The sequence below is a fragment of the Pezoporus flaviventris genome, unplaced genomic scaffold (genome assembly GCF_033815535.1).
Source record: "Pezoporus flaviventris isolate CSIRO_AGI_PZ_B2104156 unplaced genomic scaffold, CSIRO_AGI_Pfla_v1 ptg000036l, whole genome shotgun sequence".
Lineage (NCBI taxonomy): Eukaryota > Metazoa > Chordata > Aves > Psittaciformes > Psittacidae > Pezoporus > Pezoporus flaviventris.
Window position 1 is genome coordinate 40,425,314 of NW_026892584.1, and position 24,477 is coordinate 40,449,790.

The window sequence follows — 24,477 nt, forward strand, 5'->3', positions numbered from 1 at the left end:
GTGCTGAAGGAAACAGCCACCAGCTGGGTCAAAACACAGAGGAAGCCATCGGCTGCTGCAGGCGGTGGCTGACACAGGCATGTCTGGAGTACCCAAGTTCCACCATTCCATGGTCACAGAATCAGGAACATTAGGGTTGGAAGGGACCTCTGGAGATCATCTAATCCAATCCCCTGCCAAGGCAGGGCTACTTAGAGGTGGTTACACTTACAGGAACACATCCAGGCAGATACTGGAAGTCTCCAGAGAGGGAAACCTCACAGCCTCCCTGGGCAGCCTGTTCCAGGAAAAACTGAAAAAGTTTTTCCTCATGTTGAGGTGAAACTTCTTGTGGTTTAGTTTATGGCCATTGCTCCTTGTCCTGTCACTGGGCACCACTGAAAGAGTCTGGCACCATCCTCCTGGCCCCTGCCTTTGAGATATTTCAATGCATTTATGAGATTCCCCTCTCAGTCCGCTCTTCTCCAAACTGAACAGGCCCAGCTCCCACAGTCTCTCCTCATAAGAGAGATGCACATCTGTGGAGAGCAGTGACCCAGGTCCCCAAAACTCGCCCCGCAGCACAATGTCACCCCACGACGTGAACCCAGGGGTTCACACCCCCACCCCAAAGTCCTCATCCAGCCCTCAAGAGGCTGGACAGGACCCCGCAGCTGGGGGCTGGTGTGGACACGGTGCAGTATGATCAGCCCGCACTTTGCTGCTGGTGAGGCGCTGGTGCCGCAGTGTTACCATGGTGCCTGCAAGAGCAGCCGCAGCATCCGCTGGTCTTGCATTGTGCCGTGGCTGGGTCTCACTGAGGAGGGGAAGGCGGTCATATCTGTACAGCTGTTGTGCCTGCTGCCTGTGAGAGCCTTTTTGTGCTCTTTCTCCCTTTCAAATCAGTTCACTGCAAGTGACTGAATCTCCTCTAGCTTACAAGCCTTTAAATACACATACTCATGATTTATTTTTCCACAGCTGACGCCAAGGCAGTGCTGTATGCTGGAGGCCATTGCACCAGGCATCCCATTGCACCAGCTCTGCTCCATGTAAGGAGAAGGCTCCCCAAGGAGCCCCTTGCCACTCATCCTGGAGCAAGTTGCATCCCTCTGTGTGCTGCTTTTGGACCCCTCGCTGCAGGATTGTAAGGAGTCTCAGTGGCTGCATCCCCACAACATATGCTTAAGGTGAGAGGCAAGAACATCCCGTGGCTATATGATAAGAAGGGAAAAGGCAATCCATTGGCAACAGGGACAGTTCACTGCACAAGATGGTGGCAGGATGGTATCCTTCCCCTGCCAGCACCTGAGGACGTCAGCTTTGTGTCCCACCTGGGCACGGGGGACTCTCAGCACGTACCAGTATAGTGTGACAGCCTCTGGGGAGGCACAGCTCACTGCACAGGTGGCATGGCACGGAGGAGGCGGTCCATGGATCACCGCCTGGTCGCCCCTCTGTGTGGGGTGTGCAGATCTGCTGCTGGCGAGGCTTCGTTTTTAAAATGCATTAGCCGCTCGAGGTCACTTGCAATAGAGGCTTTAATTAAAGTAGAGATCAATTTTTGTCAGCACACTAGCAGAGCACAGTCTGTACTTTTCCTCCTGGAGCCGTGTTCACTTGCTTGCACAGAAAGCGATGCAGAGAGGGGGAGCTCTGCAGACAAAACCGAAGCACCAGAGTCAGTTTGTGATGGTGGGGGCCACCAGCTGCTGTAGAACCAGCTGTACCCATGATGACCACCCTGCACACCGGCGCACACAGACAGCACACTGTGTAGGTGGGGTAATGCAAGGGGGTTTGGTACCTAAGAATCTCACAGAATTATAGCATAGTTAGGGTTGGAAAGGACCTTAACATCATCAAGTTCCTGGGATCCTGCCTAAACAAGTAGTCTGACCTGCAGATATCTGTGGTAAGCAGCACATTAGGTGGCTGTTTTTTGTCGCTGAGGCTGTGCACAGCATAGCTGGGCACCTGATGGCTTTGCTCTGCTCCCAGGGTCCCCAGCTGTGACAGACTAATGAAAAATGCATTAGTGTTAATGGCAAGATCTCAGGAGTCATTGCTTGCTGGGGTCTTAAAAGAAAAAGCAACCTGCACGCTATTAATGAACACCAACTCATATCATTTGGCCTTCCCATCACACATTATGGCTGCCCACAGAAGTTATACGAACCTGGGTTCAGACAGTGCAGCAGGCAGCGGCACTCAAAATACCACCAAGCCTGCAAACAGTTGTGGCCCGGGGCATTTTAGTTATTTATTTGTCTATTTATTTACTCATTTAGCTGTCTATTTATTTATTTACTTAGCAGGAGACAGCAACAGCAGCAGCTGCAGAAAAGGGGGTTTGGTGAGGGATGACACCACTGGGATGCAGGAGCTGGCCAGGGCGCTGCAGGGTGGCAGCAGAGCTGTGGCCATCTCCTCCATCAGCACGCAGGGCTCCACGTTGCTCTCCCTCACGCGATCGCAGAGCAGGGACTGCGTAAAAAACTGGAAAGCAGGCGACGCCGCGAAAACCTGGGAGTTTATCTATGAGAAAGCAAGCGACAATGCTGCATAAAACTGTGTAGTCAGGTGACAAAAAAGTGCGGCAGCTTATTGGGGATCGGGGAAAAAAGATGCTGCAAGGACGGGGAGGCGGCTGATTCCTGAGTTCAGGCTCCTCCTCTGGCTGGAGCGCAGCACTGCAGCTCTCGCCCGCCGAGCACGTACGTCCTGCTGTCCTCGGCTAACCCTGCTGGCAACGCTAGTCTGAGCATCATTCCCCGGTGGGAAATGCTTTGCACAAGTCCGGCTTTCCGTGACATCCCGCAACAGGCGTGCAGCTGATGTCCGGTCTCGCCAGCACCCCATGTCCCCAGAAACACGTTTAGGAAAGCTTTGGAATGGAGCATCGTGCTGGCACTTCCCAAGCACTGTGCCTTCCCTCCTGCCTCCCTGATACAGTGCCTGTGGCACCCCCTTCCCCTCCGACCCCGCTCCACTGCCCTGACATGCCAGGCCTGCAGCAAAGGGGCTTCTCTGCACTGGGTGAGGGTGGCAGCAGTGGCAGATCTTGCCCCACCAGCTGCGAGGAGGCCAAGGCTGCCAAAGACGGATGTAAGGGGGAACTGAGAGGGGAGCCACAGTTATAGAGGAGCAAGCAGCCAGGAGAAGGCAGGTCCAGCCCTGCTGCCTCTGCAATGGAGGGCAAGGGCTGGGCAGATGAATGTTACTTCTTGGTACATCCTCCTCGCTTCTGCCTGCCAGACCTGCTCTGTTTAGAGCAGGCGGCATACAAACTGGAATGGGAGATGCTCTAGTAGCCCAGCATGCAAGAATACTATCTCTATTTTTTTCCTTTCAAAATAGACTAAACTCAGCAGCAAGACAAGGTTCACGGTCATGATGTGCCACCTTCCTTTGGCTGCTACTTTGCTTAATTGCACTTAAAGGCGCAGTTCAGTCCCTACAGTCATCTCTTCCCTCAAACACTTCACTGCTTCTCAGCACTAGAGTGCCAGCTCTTCAGGTTTTATGCATCTGCTTTCTCCCTGGGACGCCTCATCTGGTGCTGTGTAGAAAACGAGGGTGTCTGGACCATCAGCATTTCCATGCTGAAGTCCCCTCCTTATCACTTGGCTGTGTTAAGCACTTACCCTGCAAACATGAAGTATTTATGTACCCCACCAGCAGGCTGCACCCATGCAGGAAGCTGGTCTCAGCATGTGTATGCTGCAGAGATGGTGGCAGATGAGTTCATCCTTTGGTAGCAAGCAACATCAGGATGTATTCCAAAATACGCAGCCTTTTGGGGCAAAGATCTGTGCTAGAAGTGACGAATGTGTTCTGGTGAGTGGTACACCCATCACCCAAGCTTCAGGCCCTGATGTAATGCCTCTGTGAAAACAGAGCGGGCAGAGGAACAGCAGAGACCAAATTATCCTTGTTCCTTGTGCAACTCAATTCCTCACTTGTGATACTAGACTGGTACCCTCCAGGGAGAAGAAACTGCACTGCCAGAGGAACATTCACATCAAATCTTGAGTTTCTGCATTTCTAAAAGTTCTTCTGAGGGCTTAAGGAGGACTCTTTTAGGAAACCAGAATCAGAAGCCTTAAGGGAACAGAAGATTTGCAAAGGGCTGTGGTGAAGGACTTAAGGAGGAATTCTGCTTGGCCAGAGTTGGTGAAAAAAAGAGAAAGGAATAATGTATTCATACTGAGCAATTATTTTTTCTAGAAACGTTCTCCTGCCTAAATGATAACCAAGCCCTGGCATTGCTGTGTGCTATGATTTAATACCCCCATAATTAAAGACCGTTGTCATCCAAAGTCCTCACTGTGCAGAGAAAAATCAGCTCAAGAGCAGCAGAAATGTTTTTTAGAAGTTGAAGGCTGATGAGCATGAATTCACTTGTGAGAAAGCTTCCGACACACAGTCCTCAAACCTCCTGTCAGCTCCCACCCTGTCCCCAGGGCAGAGTACCGGTGCACTTTCCCCAGGGTACCCTGCCACAGCCTGCTGGCCTTGCCCAGGTAGGTTTGGTCAAGGGACAGCAGGGTCCGCAATACCCACCCACGCCTTTCCCACTGAGATAACCTGAGGAACAATGGGCAAGACAAACCACGAAATGATCCAGGAGCACTGAGGTGCTCCATAAGTGATGAGGTTATGGAGATGTAACCTCACATCTCACTAGAGATGTTGGCTCTGTTCTAGCTACAGTGAGCTCTGCAATGCTCACTGCATTGCATGAGGGGGGCTTAAAACAAACCCCTGTACTAGGGGTTGCACCATTCACACTCCAGCCCTTGAAAAGGTCCCAAGTGTTTCTTTGGAAATTACTGCTTTGACAGGTGAGAAGTCTTTATTATCACACTTAAGGTGCCTGAATAGATCCCCCAGCCTCCTCACTATGCTTCAGCCATGAGGAAACAGTCACATAAATAATTTAAAAATCAATTAATAGACCAGTGACTCAATAAAATGACAACTCTAACACAAACCAGGGGCACAAAACTTCAACACTGTATTCCACTGAAAGGACTTCCATCACTCCTGAACATGCTGTTTATGTGCAAAAACACCTTTCTTGTAGCATTGTGATACAGAGCTTCCACAAGTATCTTTTAGCTCACGTAAAGCATCCATGTGAGCAAAGTGAATTTACCATGAAACTAAAGTGAGTGTCAGTGTAGACTGTTTTCAGATGTCAAGACAGACGACTATGAACTTTAAAACCTCCCTCTTCTGCTTTATTGACAGGTAAATTGTTCAAAAATGTTCTCACAATTCAATAATTACAAAGACTTAGACTTACATTAAAAAAGTAAAAACCAGAAAACCCCCAAAGCAGTAGTGTCCAGCTCCATCTGAGCCCCTTTATAAAGAATCTGTGAAAAAGAGCAAGTACTGTCGAACACTTAACATAACAGGATTAAATGTTGACTAGAACACTCAGTTCAAACTAAAGATAAGTGCACGTCCTATACAGTGTTTCAGAAAAGAACATTAGCCATTGGTGTATCATTAGCCCATTTAAACCAAATTTTAAATACGTGACATCCAACTGTCATAGAATTGGCACAGAAGGCACACTAGTGTGACAATGACAAACTGGATATGCCAGCCGCTGAATTAATTACAAGCTTTTAATGAAACATGGTCACAAATCTTTGATTACTAAATGTATAATACATGGAAGCATGAGATTAAATATACACACAAAACATCACCACTGCACGTGGGCCATAGCAAAATATACAGGAGTGTGTTGTGCATTTTTCTACATGATCAATACTTGATTAATAATCATGGGGTCTTCATGCAGGTGAGGATACAATGAATGAGAAAAGCAGCACCCCCAGTTACATGTCCTTCACGTTCCACTTTGGTAACCAAAAAACCAGACTGATGTTTTAGTGCGATATAGTCCCTTAGATCAAGCAGACTTTGAGGGCAATGTGTCCATGAGAAGGCTTCCAGCTAAACAATGTAGTGTGTCCTTACACCAAAAAACCCATGAGAAACAACTTCTCGGAAGGAGATAGGCAGGATCTAGGAGTAAAATTTTCTTTCCCAGCAGTAATTACAGATATTTTAAAAGCCCTGACTAATGCCTGATTGATGAGGACTAAAAAGCAGGGTATAGGTAAAAGATAACTGGGAGTAAGTCCTATGTACAAGACTAAGAAGTTGGTAGAAAGATAGAAAGACAGTTATGCAGCTGTATACGTAATGGCTAAATGAATTAAAAGGCCACAGAACTATAACCAACTTTTATTTGACTTCCTGGTGATTCTACTAATGTTGGAAACGACCTACAGCTTCCTAGCATTCTCCTTAAGATTTAGGAAACAAATAGTTATGGGAAAAAGGGAAGAGAGTATTCATCTGAGGATGTAACCAGACCTGCCTGCATTTCCTATTTAGAGGTTCAAATTGTGTCTAAAAGGATTTCCTGCTAACGAGACATTACATCATTCTATAGAAAAATAATATTCCTGATATTGTAGCAACATTATCAGTATCTCTCTCTATTTCTTTTTCAGCATAAGAATAAGACTATTTACTGGTAGCCTTAAATGGTCCTATGCAATAAAACTGTGTCACAGCTGTGCAGAAAGGAATCAACCGTAACTGAGCAGTGAACAATTCTGCATAAAAAGCTCGATCGCTATTTAGTAAAGAATTTTCTTCATTTCAATAGTTTGTATCTACAATCTGGACATATATTCTTGTACAACACTAGAGATTCAGTGTCAGTCTTGGCACTAGCATCCAAGAAAGCTTTGCCCTGCTCTTGAATACTCCACAGAGTAGTGGATGATTGAAGCCAGAGTAGTGAGAGCAGTAGTGTTATGCATCACAGGTTGACTGGTCCAGTCCGTCTAGCGTAAGCTGATTCCTATGAGGAGAGTTGGGGCTTGGGGGACCACTTGGATTTGAGCTGTTGGAGGGAGTAGAGTGTTTGGTGGAGTCTGAATCAGGCTGTTAAAGAGAAACATGGAAAAAAAATATGCTTACTTAAAATCAATTCTTCACACTCCAAAGCTTTCGAAGGCACTCAAAAATTAGTGTGAGCAACACTTATGAAGCAGTGTGTATCAGATTTACTTCATTGCTAAACATTCATGCAAATACTTCCATTATCATCAACAGGCCCTAGTGCAGTCCTGAAGGTGACCTCCTGACATAACAGGAATTATGGCAAAGTAAGTGGAAATTGCTACACCTCAGGCTCCCCTAGCCACTGCAAAGCTTTCCTGTCCGAAAGCATCTCTTTGTTCACTGTTACCCTGGATTTACCAGCCTGTGTTTTTTAAACAGTTTTTATAGCCTAGGAGATTTATCTGTCCATATAAACATGTAAACAATTACATTCAAATCATCTTCAATTTGGTGAGAAGGAAGGAAGCAAGCATATGAACCCTTTACAAAACAGCAAAAGCATGTGAAGTGCCTGACAAAAGAGTGAAGCTTGCCAAGTATCAGCCTGGTGATCTGGAAACAGAATATACTTACTGGAGACACCCTGTGTCAATATCTAATAAAGACAGTCTATCCACAGTTACTTCCCCAGCGTTAGGTTGGTTGCTGAATATTTGCCTTCACAGACTGGTCTCACTTCAACAGGATGGCTGGCAAGTTTCCCACTATTTCGGTGAGTTACAACTCTGAACACTGCACACATTCACAGCTAGTGAAATACTGCACAGGAAAACCTGCTACTATCACAGCAAGTTATTTTCAAGAAAGGGAATGCATATTTAGCAAATAGATTGAAAGGTAATATCCTGCAAGAATGCTGTTCACAAGGTTTTGCATGGCTCAAACAATAATAAGATCATCCGTAACAAGATTATCCTAACACGTTCCAGTTCATGTTGCGATAAAGCCAAAATCCTAAATAAAGCCAAAGGGTGTTATTAGAGCCTCCCTTTTCAAGTTTCAAACTACTATTAAGAAGTCATAAGAAATTGTAGCATCTACTGAAAAAGAAAACATTGTAAAAACCACTACTTGTGCCTACAAACAGCAACTGTCATTAGAGCATGGAACTTGGAATTCAGGAAGGATGCTGCAGAAAACCTAAGTCAACTGACACAGTCCATCATCTGGAAGATCAAGACACTTTAAAGAACATTTATATTTAGAAATTCCTATTCTCACACACTTTCAATGGCTTATTCAAGGCAACAAAGGAAGTTGGAGCATAGCTGTGATCAGAACTCTGGACAAGTGCTTTGACTTGGGGTGTACTACGGCATCCTGCAAACATCTGCCTTCAGGAAAACACCCTTCAAAAACCATAACATTACACGGGCTCCGCGGTTGGGTACCAGAAAGCACTAAAGATGCACAGATCCTGATCTAAGGGTTTGCCTCCCAGATTATTATTTGCCTAACACTTCCCTTGCACAGGCAGTGCTTGAGTAAAGCTTAGAAGAATCTACACCCATGATAAATGAAGGAAATAAAAATGACATCTTCTCTCTTGATTCAGCAATGCCAGTTTCGTACAGCCAGGACATTTCTGTTTAGTGGCTACTGGCACATACTTTTACTCTTGCTAAAAGCAGTCTTACTTATTTTAAAATATGGTTCCTACTCAAGTTACAAGACAAAAAGTCTTCCTTAAGGCAGCACAGAAAATTACTTAACTAGTCATATTACTTTGCTATTCTATGCTAATAACCCAGAGAACATTTTTAGGAGCTTTGAGGACACTTCATCAATTAGTCACATTTCCCTTGTCTACAAAGCTTAATCCAAGACATGATACTTCTTAAAATATCACTATAAAAAGATCTTTTCACAGCTTTACTTCTGGGCTGGCATCTCTAACTTCCAGGCTGGAGAAAATATTTGTGGAAGGAAAACATCTCCATAAAGAACAGTTTTTATGAAGTATTTCCTCAGAAATTTAATTTGTTGGAAGAAAAAAAAATCTATGGCAACAGGATATCATCAGTTTCCATTTAATAAAAGCTACTTTACCTCTTTGTCAAACTCCTGGTCAGGATCAGACGTACTTCGGGAAGGCACAGCTCCTCCCACATCACTGCCACCTGTAGAGAAAGAAGGAAAAAAGACAGGTTTACACCTCTTGTTGAACCTGTAAATTACAGCTGAGAACTGACAAGCTTGCTTCCAGCCTTACTTGATGAGGGCCATGAAATATAGGTTTTGTTTCTCTGCTGCTGCTGTTGCCGTGAGAGGTTAGCTGTAGATGGACATGGTTTTTCATCCTGTGCAGCAGGTAGAACACTCTGCAGTTGAAATGAAACACCTTGTTGATTAGCAGCAAAAGTGATCCAATTAGGAGCTGTTACTCATGAAAACTCTACTGTGCTTTTGAAGCTATTACAACCAGTGTTGGTAGAAAAACTGAACTTACTTGACCACATCCACATATTTTCAGTAACAGACACAAACCCTGAGAAAGACAGAGAAAGAACTAAGCCCCACAGCAGCCACCGGAACCTGTCAGCCAGCAAACTCTCTATGAAGGGGCAGGGACTGTACCAACAACTCTGCTTTCCTTCCTCCTCCTGCTGAAAGGACAAATGCATTACACTCTTCTGGGCTAGCTGAGAAAGACAAGAGAAAGCCCGACTAGCAGCTATAAAATGGAAGGTACAGAACATAAAAGTGTACCTTTTTGCCTTCCTCTCTTGGATTTAATACTAAAATAGCTTACAAAATGCTGTATTTGTTAAATACAATATAAAAATAATGCTATAAAGCACTGCAACTTACATGCATGTTACCTTCACAGCATTAGTTTCCCTCTCCTTGTTTTTGCTCTAGATTTGGCAAAGTGCCACAAGCACACCACTCCAGTTCCTAACAGTTTGTAGCTACTCCTACCCTTGGATAGGGAAGCAGAGGAGGGACAGGAAGAGGAAGAAAGCAGAGGGGAGCCTTGCAGTGAGGAATGGTCACCCTTAAGAAAGGTTTCAGCAGAGACAGAGCTCATGTGATAGACATGCTCAAAGCCTGTTGGAGGTGACAGCAGAGCAGAATGCCATGAGGACGAGGGGGAAGGAAGTTCATTCTATTATTTTAAGAAGACAAGAAGAAGGAAGGAGGAGAGGCTGATTATTTACAAAATTACCAACAAGGTCCTGGCAGTGATACCCGTTTCTTTCAGTGTCTCATTCGTAAGTCAGCTAACAGTATTTCCTTGCATTGCACATTAGCCAGGTTTACCTTTCTCAAAATGACTAAAAGAATTTTGTACAGGGACAATACTTGAACCCCATACAGCTCATCTTCACAGTTTTTCTGAGCAAGAACAAATGCACATATATCTCTCTCTCTTTAAAATGCATTTTACCAGCGGGAGGTCCATGAGAACCTGCATTCCATCTCCTGGTCCCATATGAGCCACGTGGTTGAAATTCGTTGGGTTAGAAATCATCTTCGACCTTAGCTCAGGGTCTCTAAGCATTTCCCTAGAAGAACAGAGTGATTTTTACTATCAGCATTCCCAGTCTCTGCACATCATCATATCTTAAGTTACATACCACGATTAAATTCTTACCGCCTTTGCTGTAATCGCTCTTCCTCAGGAACCTTAAATACAAATCTTCTTTTGCTCCTAGTTCGAAGCATTTGCTTCTTGCTGTTGTCAGATGTTTCTGGTACACTGAGGACAGCTCCTGCTGTAATATCACAATGCAATCTCATATACATAGTTGACCCAGACACATCCAATAAAAGTTTCATCTCATGCAAAGGCAACATTGCTTAAAATTGTCCTGTTAGCTTCGTATCATCTTCCCATTTCTCCCCTTGCTCAGTACTCACCTGCAAATGCGTTCTTGAAATATATTAGTCTTGGTGGCTCGCAGTTAAGGAGATTGAGCGTGCCATCCATGTTTAATGGTCTGATCTGTTTTGAGGAAGGAGGCAGAGAATTAACTCAAGCCTAGCATACACTGCGAAAAAATATCTCAATTCGGAATTAGTCCAACTAAGTTCTATATCTAAAGAAAACTACTTACCCTTCGGAGGCCAATAGTCTGGACCCATTCCATAGTGTTAACATCAAATACGTCAACACCATACTCGCTGTACACTGTTACATACGAAGAATTGCAACCTGCATAGATTAAAAAGAAACATAAAACCCTAATGTGGTTTCAGTAGTCCAGAACTGACATACCTTTGGGCAAATTTCAATACATACATGTTTTCCACTTCATGAAATATACATTTTAAACCACTTTCTCCCAGCCCTGCTTTCAAACAGATATTTTTGTGATAACAGTTTCGCTAACGACAACTCCAGCATCATGGAAAGGTTTGAGTTTGACCCTTTCAAGTATTTTTAAACTTCAAATTATGAGTTCATGAAATTGCAAAATGGCATCTGAAGTTTTCAGGCGCATACAAATTCGCTACTTGGCAGGAAGTGAGCAGCTAGCTTCTCTATAGGTGCAGATTACTTCATTTTGGAAGCAGCAAACTAACTCTACATCTGCTGCAGGGGAAAAGAGAGGGCCACCATCTGTGAGGTGGGTCATGAAGTCATGATGTGGATCTGTTCTCAATTTCCTTCCTCTTTTGCTAACAATTATCTAGCTTTAGATATTCACGTATGGGCTGCTTTCATCAAGTTATCAGAAAAATGTCACAATGCTTAAAGCTCACAACCCATTTTCTCTTTTCAAACTTTTTTTTTTTTTAAAAAAGCATAAAAGGCATCAGCAGACAAGTTTATTTTAGGTCCAATGAAAAGCAGAGATCCTCAGAGCTTCATACCAATACACCTTGCTCATGTAAAGACTAGAAATTTATGAGATTTAATGGAGAAAAGAGCTGCTTCAATAAACAAAAGGAAAATAACCCAGTAGGAAATCAAACACACCACAGAATCCTCTTAGAAGAACTGAAGTAAGGTTGTGGTGCTATTTTTGAAATTCATTCACAGAAAGCCTCAGACCTATCGTAAATATATATCCCAGAAATGATTTCTAGTCAAGTATTTATTATACAGGGTCATGGCTGGCTTGGAAGTCCAAATCAAAGGACACTACTGAGCATCAGACAGAAACACCAATTGCTTCTGCCTGGCCAGCTTGTAGCCAAGGTAGCACTTACCAGTCAGAGCTGATGAACTTGATCAGACCTCAACTGGTTCGTAGAGAGACATGTATGTGTCTGTGCTGGGGCTGCCCACGCTACAGCACTGATACTTGCTGGCTCCACATCTTTGCATTGTGCTGTAATCAAGCCAAGCAGCCCCACAACACCTACACTGACTCTTCACAGAACCAGCACATTAAGCTGGTTTAGCTGCAATGTAGACAGGCCACCCAAGATAAGAGCTGACTGTGTTAGCACAGACCTCAGCCTCTCCTAGCGTGAATGGACTGAATGCCCTAGAAACATTTTCTGCATTGTACCCTAAAACCTCTCCTACAACGTGGTCCTTTACCACAGCAGAAATTGCAATGAGGCAGAACCATTTGCACTCTGATGATCTCCTGATGGAACATTTAAAAACAGCCACCATCACTAGTCACTAACACTAGGAATGAAGAGGGAGGACGAGGCTAATGAAAAGGAAAGCAATAGTTTCCTTTGGCAGCAGAAAAAATTGCTTTTTCTAAAAAATCAGCCCTAGGCCAATGCCACTCAGGATTGCATATACAAGAATGCTGTGAAACAGTTTACAGTAAGAACAGCTTCTAGTAATAACAGACAAAACCATTGTCTAGCAAGCCTAGTTTGCTGAAATGCAAAAGAACTAAAGCTGATAAAGGAAAAGGAAACATTAGCTTTAGCTAATGGCGTTTTAAAGTAAATTTGCAGCTACAGTGTTTCCTTGGGCCCTTGCTTCAGACTTCTGTACAGAACTAGGTCAGAATAAAGCAAGCAAACAATTTCAGTTCAAGACAATTAAAATTAAACAAACTTCCATTAGAGCTACGGCCTGGCCTGATCAATGTGCACCTAACTGCTTACTGTACTATTTAAACAAAAAGCTATTTCTTGCCTTCCATCATTCAAAACATTTTAATTGCTGTTTGAGATCCAAATAGAAATCCCAGGTTTATCATTAACTTCCTTTAACTACTGAACACTTAAAAATGCTCTGCATGTACTTCTGTCCTAACTAGCTGATGAAACAATGCTCCTGAAACAAGCAGAGGGGTTGAAAAATTACCCTCCACCTGCCTATATTATTTTTGGAAACTCTTCCCCTAAAAACAGAACCAAAAGGATAACAAAAATCCCACTGTAAGTTCTGCCAAAAGTTGTATTTTTACCTCCCATTTTGTTATCTTTATGAAACTGGGTTTCGGTGACACTTCTTCAATTTTCTATTGTACTTTGAGTACAGGACACAGAAGACATCCAACAGACAACTAGACAGTTACACTTTCTAGGGGAGCAACAATCTTTACAGAATTTCACAGACCAGTAGCGTTGCACTGTCCTGCATTCAGGACTATTCTCTGCAGTTTTTGATTCCATTATTTGTTCTTCTGTATCCTGTAACAAGACAGAGCTTCTCTTCTTGCAGCATTCACTATCTCAGCCCAGGAGATGGCCAATTCCAAAAACTACCATCATGAAGAACTGCGTATCCTGTTAACTCATCAAAACTTAGATGTCGAAAGACAAACCCAAGCAAAATAGAATACAATGCTGATTATTTTTTGACAAGTAAAGCAGCAACAGGGATATGACAACAGAAAAACATATACATACTACAGGCAACAGGAGTTGCAGGCCACATTAGTTCCTGCATGCGTGACCTTCGACCTTGCGAATCGACGTATACTCCCATATGGCTGAAGCAAAGCAGGTATTCCTCATTACTGAGCTCCACAGCACAAAGGGCATCAAAAGACTGCTGTGAGAGGAAGATAAGCGAGGGGTCATTAGGATTTACCAGGTTTATAGATTGTCCATCTCCCTGGATGGTCAACAGAGAGAACCCAGACTGGTAGCCAACACAGAGCTTGTCCTTGAACACTGTCATCCACTGTACAGTTCCTGGAGCCTGAATTTCACCAAATTTTTTGTGGAAAGGTTTAGTTCTGTGAATTTCATAGCAAAAAACCTGTCGCTTGACAGCCACAAACAAACACGTTGAGGAACTCTTCTTTAGCATTCCAGTTGTAATCAATTGGCAGCCTTTAGTTTCTGCAAGCTTAATGTCAAAGTTTCCTTCTGACCCATCCAGAGACGCCCAAGGGTAAAGGTGAACATGATGGTTCCGACCGCAGATGAGGATGATAATTTTCTCTTTGGGTGCAAGCTCTATCTGGTACACCTTCTTGCAGTCAGCAGCTCGGACTATCACTGCAAAGGAAACAAGAGGCGCTTAAGTTAAACAAGAAAACCACCAGGCCTGGAAACACTGCAGTGTTATATACTGATGTCTGAAAATAAATCTAAACAGTGACACGTATCAGATAAGAAAGAGTATGTATTATACATATTCAATCCTTTGTTATTAATTCTCAGAGCAAACAATGAAACAAAGCATTCCTGCAACTCATTCTTGTTGATACAAAGTCTCAGCAATGCTTTGCAGGAAAAGACTGCTTAACATCTGGGATAAACAGAAATTTTTTTACAGAACATCTGTACTATCTATACACTGCAAGACGCTGTATCTACTGAAATGGGTCCCACCTTCAGGAAAATATTTGCATCTTCAGTAGATTACAGAAGATGACCAAATTAGCAGAACACAAAGTGAAGAAATACAAACTATTTAATGATGATAATTGAGTATAAAAAATGCTGTACTGCTGGCAAATGTCTTAGCCAAACACAGAAGCAGAATAGTAAGCAGGTGTTAAACACTCATATGGAAAGGCAAAAAATGCTGTGTGATGGGGAAAGAATAAGGAGGAACCAATTTAAGCTGCAGTGAGAGAGGTTTAGGACAGGTGCCAGGAAAAGCCTTCTCACAGCTAAGGACTAGTTAGGCTACCATGGAAGCTGGGGAGTTTTACATTCTTTAAAACAGGGTTAGAGGCAACTAAGAGGGTTAGGTACAGTATGTTCTGCTTTGGGGATTGTGGGTATACAGGCACTTTCAGGAAAGTACTGAATATTTCATGGAGAACAAATAGAAGACATGAGCCAATTCCAAACTAGGAAACATAATATGCATAAGCCAGTTATATTAAAATGTATCTTTCAGTTTTCTGTTAGTTGAATGTATTAAAAATATTTGTGAATAATAATTTTAAAAAGTAAACTAGAGATTTTATGCATTTTTTTCACCAATAGTTGAATAACCATGCCAAGTTACCAAATTCTGTAAACTTTGGAACAACCTTGGCTGTTCAGATTACAAATCCAAGTGCTTTTGTGGTGTCTCTCCCCCTTGCACAAATAGATGATATGTCTCAAGAAATGTTCTATGAAATAACCAGCTTGGAACTTTGCCACAGAGAAAGATTGTTTTTTTCCCTAGCTCCAACTTCAGCTTACAGTTTAGTTTACTTGTCAAGAACTGAGTTATGTTCTGACCAAAGACCTTTGATATGAGCAGCTAGCAGCTAATTAATACTGAAAATTACACCTGCCATAAAATAAGGGATTACAATTTATAAAAATTCTATTAATATACAGGAACTTGCCATAGAAACCCCCTGCAAAACATTTTATAATTTAAAACCAAAATTGGTAAATCCTTTTCACATTTCCATATGACATGGTGATGCAGATAATCATTCATTCATGAAATGACCTTTTAAATTCAGTGCACAATTTTCTTTTACGCATGAAGCTGTACTGGAATCTCTGGAATTATTTGCATCAAAAGTTATTTTTATATCTAAATACTTAAAGAACGGTGACCACTGGAAGCTTGCTCAAAGGAACGGCATTTATTACTGCTAAAAAGAATTTCAAATACCTGCTGTCTCACTCTGCAGTGCAGATTCTCCCAGAAATGGGCAATGCCTTATTCCAAGCAACAAGCAGCAGTAACATTTCGCTTTCTGGCCCCAAAAATCACACCCCTGACTTCATTTGTTTCTGAAAGTCAAGTAAGTCTTTAAAAACCTCTATTCGCTATTTTATTTTACACTGAAATACAACTTTTAGCATGACTGCAATCCAACTTTTAAATTGCAACAAACTAAATTGCATTGAAAAAGGAAATTCAAGTTCTTCCATTGAAATTGGAATGACAATGACTGAAAACAATCAAAGGGATATTTCAGGAGTGTCTCAGTGATTTTTCCAAATGTGGAAATGGCACTTCTTAATTTCACAAATCTGTATTACTGACCTCAACATCCTCAATTCCCACATAGTTAAAGACACCAGAAAAAAACAAGCTTAAAGGTTATAAATACAGGTGAAGAGAGCACTGGGTATTTTGTTAGAAACACTACTATCAGAAAGCCAAGGTTGTTACCTCTTATACCACAAAAAAACATGGATTTAGAGTGTTGTCTAAATTTAGAGTGCCTCAGGAGTTATGAGAAATTTTAAAAGGTATGTTTGGTGCTTTTAAATTCAGAGAAAAAAAAAACACAACCCAACAAATATATCCTAAGGTAATTTGGAAAAGGATAAATGGTAGTAGATGAATGTATTTTAAATCTGCACTGCTTCTTAGAAATACATTACTTAACTTCTACAAATTCAGTTTAATTCAATTAGTTTATTCATTTTTTTGTTCATTTGTTTGTTCAAAATAAAAATATCTTACATTGGAAACAGACAGCAAAATTAACCAGACTTGTTCTTTGCTTTTCCATGCTTAAAACTGCATTTTGTATGGATTGACCCCAAATATCCCCGTACTCATGTGCTAGCAATCCTTCTGGCCTCCACGCTTTCCCCACCATACCAAGGCATGTCTCCCACTGTTACTTGCACTTGTGCTCAGTGTATCAGGGTAAAGGGAAAAATGCTTCCCTTACTCCCTAGCTGTGATGCCTAATAATACAATAGAGGGATAAGCCTGTGCTGCCCAGTGACTATGCAGCATATGCTTTGCTTTGGTATCTGGGGCACACTGTGAATTTATGGAATGTACATGGTAAGTCCTCTGGAAGACCACGCTAAATGGATTCCATTCTTCCCAAAGCAGAGGGCAGAATTCATTAAGAGCAGGAAGGAAAAAGCAGGTTCAGAAGGAAGCATGGGGTCAGGGAGATTAAGAGATAATGGAAAGTGGGCAAGCAAGGCATTTGCTTTGGCCATCATCAGGAAACAGAATGCAAGTGGTTGCGAAATTTCTGGAAGAAATAGACAACAATATGTAGTTGTTTTAATGGGAAGTCTACGAACTCTTGCGTTGCTTGCCCTGGCTGCCTAACTTCTAATTCATGCCAGTGTCGATGATACAAGCTGGAGTAAGTCTGCTTTGATGTCAAGTTTTTCTTGCTCAATTCAAGTTCTATTTAGTAAGTGCCACTGTACATCAACTGCTGCTGCGTGGGCTGTGCGTGCTCTGTGTGCTGAAGCATTTTGTTACCTGCTGTGGGAACACAGTTTAGGTGAGAATGTGTCAGAATATGCTCAGTAACTCATCCCTTTAATTTCAGCCAGTCAATTGAATGTAATGATAATGATAAAATTAGTGCTTGTATCTCACATTCACTTTTCCTTCTCATCAATTAACTGAGTACTTAACATACATGAAGGGCTGTTGTATAACCTATAACAGCATTAGAAGTGATGGAGCTCATTATTCTCTGTGCAACTACTGCATGCATTATGGCCTAACTTACCATCGCGGGTCACCTCTATCACATACAGCCCTTCTTCTGATCCAATTGCTATTCTATCTTGATCTAAACCAGGAAGGGAAAATAACAACAACAAAAAAAGGCTATTAATTCAGCTCCACTTAATCTTCTCTTTAAAACAGACTGTTTGCTTTGAACAGCTGGAAAAACTTCTGGACAAACAGATTTTCAACAGCAAATCAATTTTGCTTCACTTCATGCAGTCTGTCAAATGCATGCTATATATCATATTTCTGTAACAACCTGTTGAACAGCTGAATAGTATTATTTACTCTAAGTGGATGAAGAAATCTGAATATGAATGCAAGACTAGCATTTCCCCATGTTATTAAACTCCTACAAAGGAATTCAGGTGAGGAATTTATTTCAAGGTGTCAGGGCTCTCACTACAGAAACCCATCTAAAAGCTTCAACAACCCTCATGCACTTATGAAAGTTAAAGCAAACATACCTACAATAGCAGCAGCTAAGCTTGCTTTAATAAGAGGCAGTGTACTGTCATAAGCTTCTTGTGGAATATGCACAACCTGGTTTTTCAGTCTGTTTTTGTGGAGGATAGACTGCAACCCTTCTAGGATTCCAACCCACTTTCTCTTCTCATTCTCATTTTCCGTCAGGATGAGTAGAGAACAAGACTTTGAAGGCAAACCTAAGAGAGAAGCTGTCACCTTTTAACAGAGAGAGTTAAATTAATAAGAGTAATAAAAGCTTTTTTTTGTCAGTATTATATACATCACAGAAGTGTGAAAGTAAAATACACTTTTTTCATGACAACGCGATGATGTACCTGAGGGATAATCAACGCAGCACACAGCTAATACGACCACAGTGCTTCAAAGAACCCCACACAAGCTACAGTGGCTTTGTTTAAAAATACTCAGTCTTGCTTAATTATTCTGAATCCTAACATATGGGCAATGTACGCTACATTCCTTTCCTACAATAATCGGCACATTGCAGTAAAAGGTTCATTCCTGCTCTGAACTGAAATTGCAGTAGCATGCCCTAATTTGTCCTAATTCCTTCCCCCCCCCCCCCCCCCCATTTTTTAATAACTTATTTTAAATGACTCACATGCTTTCTCAGTCAGATGCATTTAAACACAATGGCATTGCTAGGGTCAGTTCTGCATTTTGATTTTGCTACTTGATTTTCAAAGTATTTGTCCAGGAGGAAGAGCACATTATATGTGCATTAAAAGCTCTAAAGAAAAGCAATGTTTTGAGACTGAAATACTGCATTCTCCCACTTCCCCATGTTAAAAGGAAATCACTGTGGTTTCACCTAATTTTCAGTAAACTGTCCTAAGGATCTCAAAGCAGAACACAGTCTGAATAGAAAAACTATCCAAAACCTTTCTGTTGTCCAAAGTATGCACTTAGTAGTTCTTAACCTAAGTTTTGTGTCCTGTATGAAGAGACTGGAGTGTTTGTGAGATCATGGGAACTGTGCTTTCAGTCACAGACAAACAGGCCATTAGCCATTATCAGTCCTCAGAACAGACTTTTAGAAAAAAACAGAAAAAGGCAGCAAAAGCCACAGAAGTGCAGAACTGAAGGCTGTAGCATGGAATAACACACCTTCAGCCTATATGCCTTGATAAGAAAAACACCGTAAAGGTGGATGATACAGTTAAGCAACACACTCTTCCCAGAAGAGTGAACTAAACAATTAACACTCATCTTAAAGATAAAATATATCTGAAAGTAAATTTGGGACAGTATAGTGTCAAAGACAGAACTTCAGAAGTAAAATGAAAGTGAAAAGCAGTAGGAAAAGAACTGAGTAGTTTCCAATTGCTCGTAGTTGTTATTACCCTGCACCAAGCTTTGTTCACATCTAAGCTGTAACAAAGCATTAGTATTTTAAAGATGGGGGTGTAACGGATAATATTTCTAAATCTGAAAACAAAACCAAACCAAATCTGACTTCAGCTATGGCTTTGCTTCTGATCTACGACTAGACTCCTTGGTCTTTTGAGGGAGGCATCTTAATGCAGGCAAATGTGGAAAAAAAAAAAAATAAAAAATCAGAGAAGTTGGTCATAATAGAAATAGCATTATTCATCATACAAGAAATCCAGTGTTTGCTATTGAAACTCAAGGCTCCTTAGCTCAAACTGTTAAACTGTGTAAGGACTCCACTACAGATACTCTTGGCAGCCATGTATCAATGGCAGCACTTAAACTACAGTGTTCGATGGCCTAATATCCAGCTTTAAAATCTGGTTACCAAGGAGAGATAGGAGTCTGAGACAAGTTCTTCCTCTTCCTGGTTTCATGGGGGGTTAGAGGTGGCAATATTTTAGTGTTTGGTAGCATTCTCGTATTGCTTTCTGGTGATGGAAGATCAAAAAGAAATGAAAATCTGTCTTTGGTGGCTACCAATATAACTGTTACATGAAATTATACATATGAAAGAAGGATCAGATTTTTACACAGATGATGTAAAGTAACAGTTTTAGCTGTTGTGTAGAAGTCACTCTATGTCATTATGTCAGCAAGATGCAAAACTAGCAATAAATGAAATGCAGAAAATAAACTCTCTTATATCAGGTATTACTGGTTTCCAGTTTTAGAAATTCCTTTTTTGAAGGAGAATATAAAACTGAGAAGAGAGGTGGACTTTGGCAGCTTTCTCTGGCCCCTTCAAAAGGTTATCTAAAGGGATACAATCACAAACCAGACTTATAGATAATTCATATCAGATCTCTTTAGTAGGGGATGACCTGATCAAACTGGAGACATTTTGTCATGTTTATCCATCCAAGTATTCTTACATGGGGTTATATTTGACTTTTTTCTTCGATACATTTTCAGTTAAAAACTGCAGGCAGAAATTAGAGCAGCAAGTCAGGCAGGTTATAATGTATGAATGCCTTGTTCTTAAACAAATCAACCACCATTCTGTAGAGCTCATTTTCTCTCCTCAGAAGTTGCTTCCCATAGTATTCTGTGTTTGCTAATTTGCGAAGAAAGCAGGCAGATGGGAATAAAATAACCCATCAAACAAACAAAACCCATTTAGAAAAAAAGTAAAACAAAACTTAAAGTAGTAGTAAACTAAAGGATAGAAATTCACTGCAGAAAATATTTCTACATAAAAGGAGAAAGGACATGGAACTGTTGAAACAAGTCCAGAGAAGGGCCACGAGGATGATCAGGGGACTGGAGCACCTCCTGTATGAAGATAGACTGAGGAAGCTGGGGCTGTTCAGTCTGAAGAAGAGAAGGCTGCGTGGAGACCTCATAGCAGCCTTCCAGTATCTGAAGGGGGCCTATAGGGATGCTGGAGAGGGACTCTTCATTAGAGACTGCAGTGACAGGACAAGGGGTAACGGGTTAAAACTTAAACAGGGAAAGTTTAGATGGGATATAAGGAGGAAATTCTTTCCTGTTAGGGTGGTGAGGCACTGGAATGGGTTGCCCAGGGAGGTTGTGAATGCTCCATCCCTGGCACTGTTCAAGACCAGGTTGGACGAGGCCTTAGGTTATATGATTTAGCGTAAGGTGTCCCTGCCCATGGCAGGGGGGTTGGAACTAGATGATCTTAAGGTCCTTTCCAGCCCTAACTATTCTATGATTCTATGAAAAACAAACCCACTGAAGCATTCAAGTAGCCGAGACATCTCCAATGCAAAACCCTAAAGGACCAAAAGATTTGGACTGCATGTGACTGTCAGCTCTTTGGCTTCCATGTTCCACCGACTTGATTCTGTATGACTGAGGATCAGAGACTATGAAAACAGTGAGTCTGTGTATTTAAATGCAAGACATTGTAGATAATGGTTACCGACCTACTCTTCTCTGTATTTTAAAATTTCAGATTAAATATAATCCACATAAAACCTAGGAAAGATGTTCATGTTATTAAAAACGAAAAACAGCATTCAGAGAGAAGATACACTCAAGAGGATATTGTACCTAAGCCAATTATTTTCTAATTTTTTTTTCTATTATACTTCAATATGGAATTAAGGAAACTGAAACTTCATTTTTTTATTTTTTATTTTTTTTAATATACAAGACAACACATGACAAAAACTAGAATCAGTGAGCACAACCCAGCTTCAGACTACTGTGTTACAGCATCAGTTCCTAAAGCAAGAGTCCTCCAAAGCCAAGAAAGAAAAACCAGGATCTGGTAATACCAATGGAAGAGGAGACTAAAATATTATAATCAAGAAAATAAAAAAAGCCGAGCATTGTATATAAGGAAGTAACAAAAGAAGGAGAACTTTGTTCTTTACAATTCAGTTATAAGAGGAGTATCACATTGCTCCTCTACGCATTTCAGAACCCCATGTAAATTCTTATACTTCTGCGTAACTTAAACATTAAATATGGGTAATGTACTTTGCTGTCAAAGCAAAACACTCATAATTAGCTTGTGTTTTCTTTAAAGGTAAATTGATAGCCTTACCCTGAATATGCAAGGGATGTCTTTACGAGTTGCATGTATTACATCCGATGCTAGGACAGAGCTCACACAAAAATCTTCATCTCTAGTAAGAAAGAGAGCAAGAGAATCACATATACGCCCACACTAACATTATTCAACAAAATCTAATTGATATTGCAACTGCTTCAATAGGCTGCAATCTCCTAGCACCGCACAGAGGTCACAACTGCCATCACTGCTTGTTATGCTCTAACAATCCTTGACCTAAACAACTCACAAGCTTTAGTTACATTTCTACAGCATTTAGGATGTGTCAGTTCGTCCACCTGAAGTTAAGTGGGGTGGCTTTATGTAGTTTTGGTTTACCAGCCACATCTAATCTACAATTAGCAGCAAGTATATTGCTCTTCCAGCCCAGCAGACACATTAGAAATGAATAATTCATACCTCAATGTGTAGCAAGAGAAGGGCCTTTGGAAAAAAAGAAAAATTACATAAAAAGCTCTTGGCAACATAATTATAGTTTGTGGGATTCAAATAAGGGTTTTCAAAACAGCTAGATTTTATTCTCTATTACAGTAAAATAAACAGACATCGGAACAACTTTTGCATTTCAGAGTGCTCCACCCCAGAGGGCTTGACTACACAAGCCTTTTTAAACTGAATATGACCAAGCTGATCACCGTAACTGCCAATTTTAGTGTAAAGATGACACTAATGCCTGAAACCTGCTCATGCTAGAATTCATAGCTGTGGTGGTTAACATCTATTAAAACATCCAAGAATCCTCAGAAGACAGATTCAAAGAGGCAGCTACAATAAGCAGATAAAGCATTGGACAGTTGATACAGTATCTGGCTAAGTTGCTTCAAGCAATGCACTGATGTGAATGCTGCTATTTGCAACACTTCCACACTTCTGCTCCTGCTGTCAGCATGTCAGAGAGAGCTGACACTGACTGAGAATAAATGCGAGAACAGAACAGCACTGGTGCAAGCTCACAGTCCTACTGCCTGGAAAAAATTCAGATCAAGGTGCGTGTGCAAGCAAACTTTATATTTGACAGAGACAGAAGGTGCTGTAACATTAAAAGGTATTACACTTTCTTGATATTTCCATAAATGGAAACAAAGAAACTTATTGGTTACTCTGATCAATGTGAGTCTCAGATCTTTTTGCAGACAGTACTCAGTGGTTGAAGTGGTTCACCATGAAAAAGTAACTTCTGTCAGAAGGCAGTGCCAAAACTACTTTTACTGCCAATTAGTTGGTGTTTTTCTGAAGACTACTTCTGTTTTAATAATGTTCCTGAAATTACTGGGTATGGGATGATCTGTGACTTGAGGTTGAGGTCAGAGTGCGTGGCAGGGAAAAGCAATCTAACAAAGTCTATTTTTTTTTTCTATGTGTGCATATGGAATTCAAGGAAGAACCATGCTAGTAACATTGTAAATATTAGTGATTGTAGTATAAGTGACTATAAAGACACTTCAGTGACTTGCTATTGAGACAACCAATTTAGCCTAACTATTAGCTGCAGTCTATATACAGAACACACAAGTCTTGTTGGACAGAGCTCTCATGATCTTAGTTTCTCATGTACTATAAATAAATATTCCTGATAGTAAAAAAAAAATACAGAGGGTTTCTACTCTGTCATAATAATACGAACCTGAGATCCAAGACTTGACTTGCAACAACTCCAGGCTGGGTGGATTTTCCTTCAGGCACATCATATAAGAACAGCTTACAGTCACAGACAACTGCATAAGCTCTCTGCCACCCTTTCTTAACTCCTGTAGGCTTTGGGACCTGCATATAAATAACTGATTGCTTATTAAATGTAAGCACATGTAGTAGGCACAGAAAGCAAGACATTTAGAAAAGCTTATACTTATATCAATGGTATTGAAAGATGTTCTACTTGCTCTTCAAAACAGAGTTAAAAATGTCAAGTAATCAAACAATCTTTTTCCTTAAGTTCAACCATTCCCTGTTACAGTTTAATAAATATATTAGGTAGCACTAGGACAAACAATGGGGCTTGTATATTCCACAAATGCCAAAATGGTAGGACAGTTTATCTTTTATATTATGCTTACATCAACGATGACACCAATTCTTCCTCAAAACATGCTTCCCCCCCCCCACTTACGAACATTGTAGCTACTAATCTACTAACCTTTAGCTGTTCCAGTAAAACCAACCATTTCTCCCACATTTAAAGCAACGAAGGTTAAATAAGTTGACGGCACACAAAGCCCTAAGGCTTTAGCACAGTTTAGGAGATCTGTTTAAACGTACTTAGAGGTTCCAACCTGCATAGCTCTAAGTGGAGTTTAGTATTCTCTTGTCCAAG

At 41.2% G+C, this 24,477-nt stretch overlaps 1 protein-coding gene across 15 annotated transcripts in view; it reads right to left on the reverse strand.

The window, feature by feature from the left end:
• Positions 1-5,200: 5,200 nt before the first annotated feature.
• Positions 5,201-24,477, reverse strand: part of CDC42BPB (CDC42 binding protein kinase beta) — a 96,430-nt gene continuing 77,153 nt past the window's right edge. For 6 of the 15 annotated variants that reach the window (XM_061464085.1, XM_061464098.1, XM_061464092.1 and 3 more), the window contains 13 exons: positions 23,791-23,930; positions 22,140-22,221; positions 18,169-18,385; positions 17,700-17,762; positions 13,699-14,295; positions 10,983-11,080; positions 10,786-10,870; positions 10,520-10,640; positions 10,313-10,430; positions 9,371-9,409; positions 9,134-9,242; positions 8,971-9,041; positions 5,201-6,960 (listed from right to left, as the gene is read on the reverse strand). In XM_061464085.1, coding sequence (XP_061320069.1) covers positions 6,829-6,960; positions 8,971-9,041; positions 9,134-9,242; positions 9,371-9,409; positions 10,313-10,430; positions 10,520-10,640; positions 10,786-10,870; positions 10,983-11,080; positions 13,699-14,295; positions 17,700-17,762; positions 18,169-18,385; positions 22,140-22,221; positions 23,791-23,930 — 1,872 coding nt within the window. In that variant the 3' untranslated portion in view covers positions 5,201-6,828. Of the gene's footprint in view, positions 6,961-8,970; positions 9,042-9,133; positions 9,243-9,370; positions 9,410-10,312; positions 10,431-10,519; positions 10,641-10,785; positions 10,871-10,982; positions 11,081-13,698; positions 14,296-17,699; positions 17,763-18,168; positions 18,386-22,139; positions 22,222-23,790; positions 23,931-24,477 lie in introns of those variants that run through there. The other 9 variants (XM_061464097.1, XM_061464090.1, XM_061464099.1 and 6 more) reach the window with 4 other exon arrangements.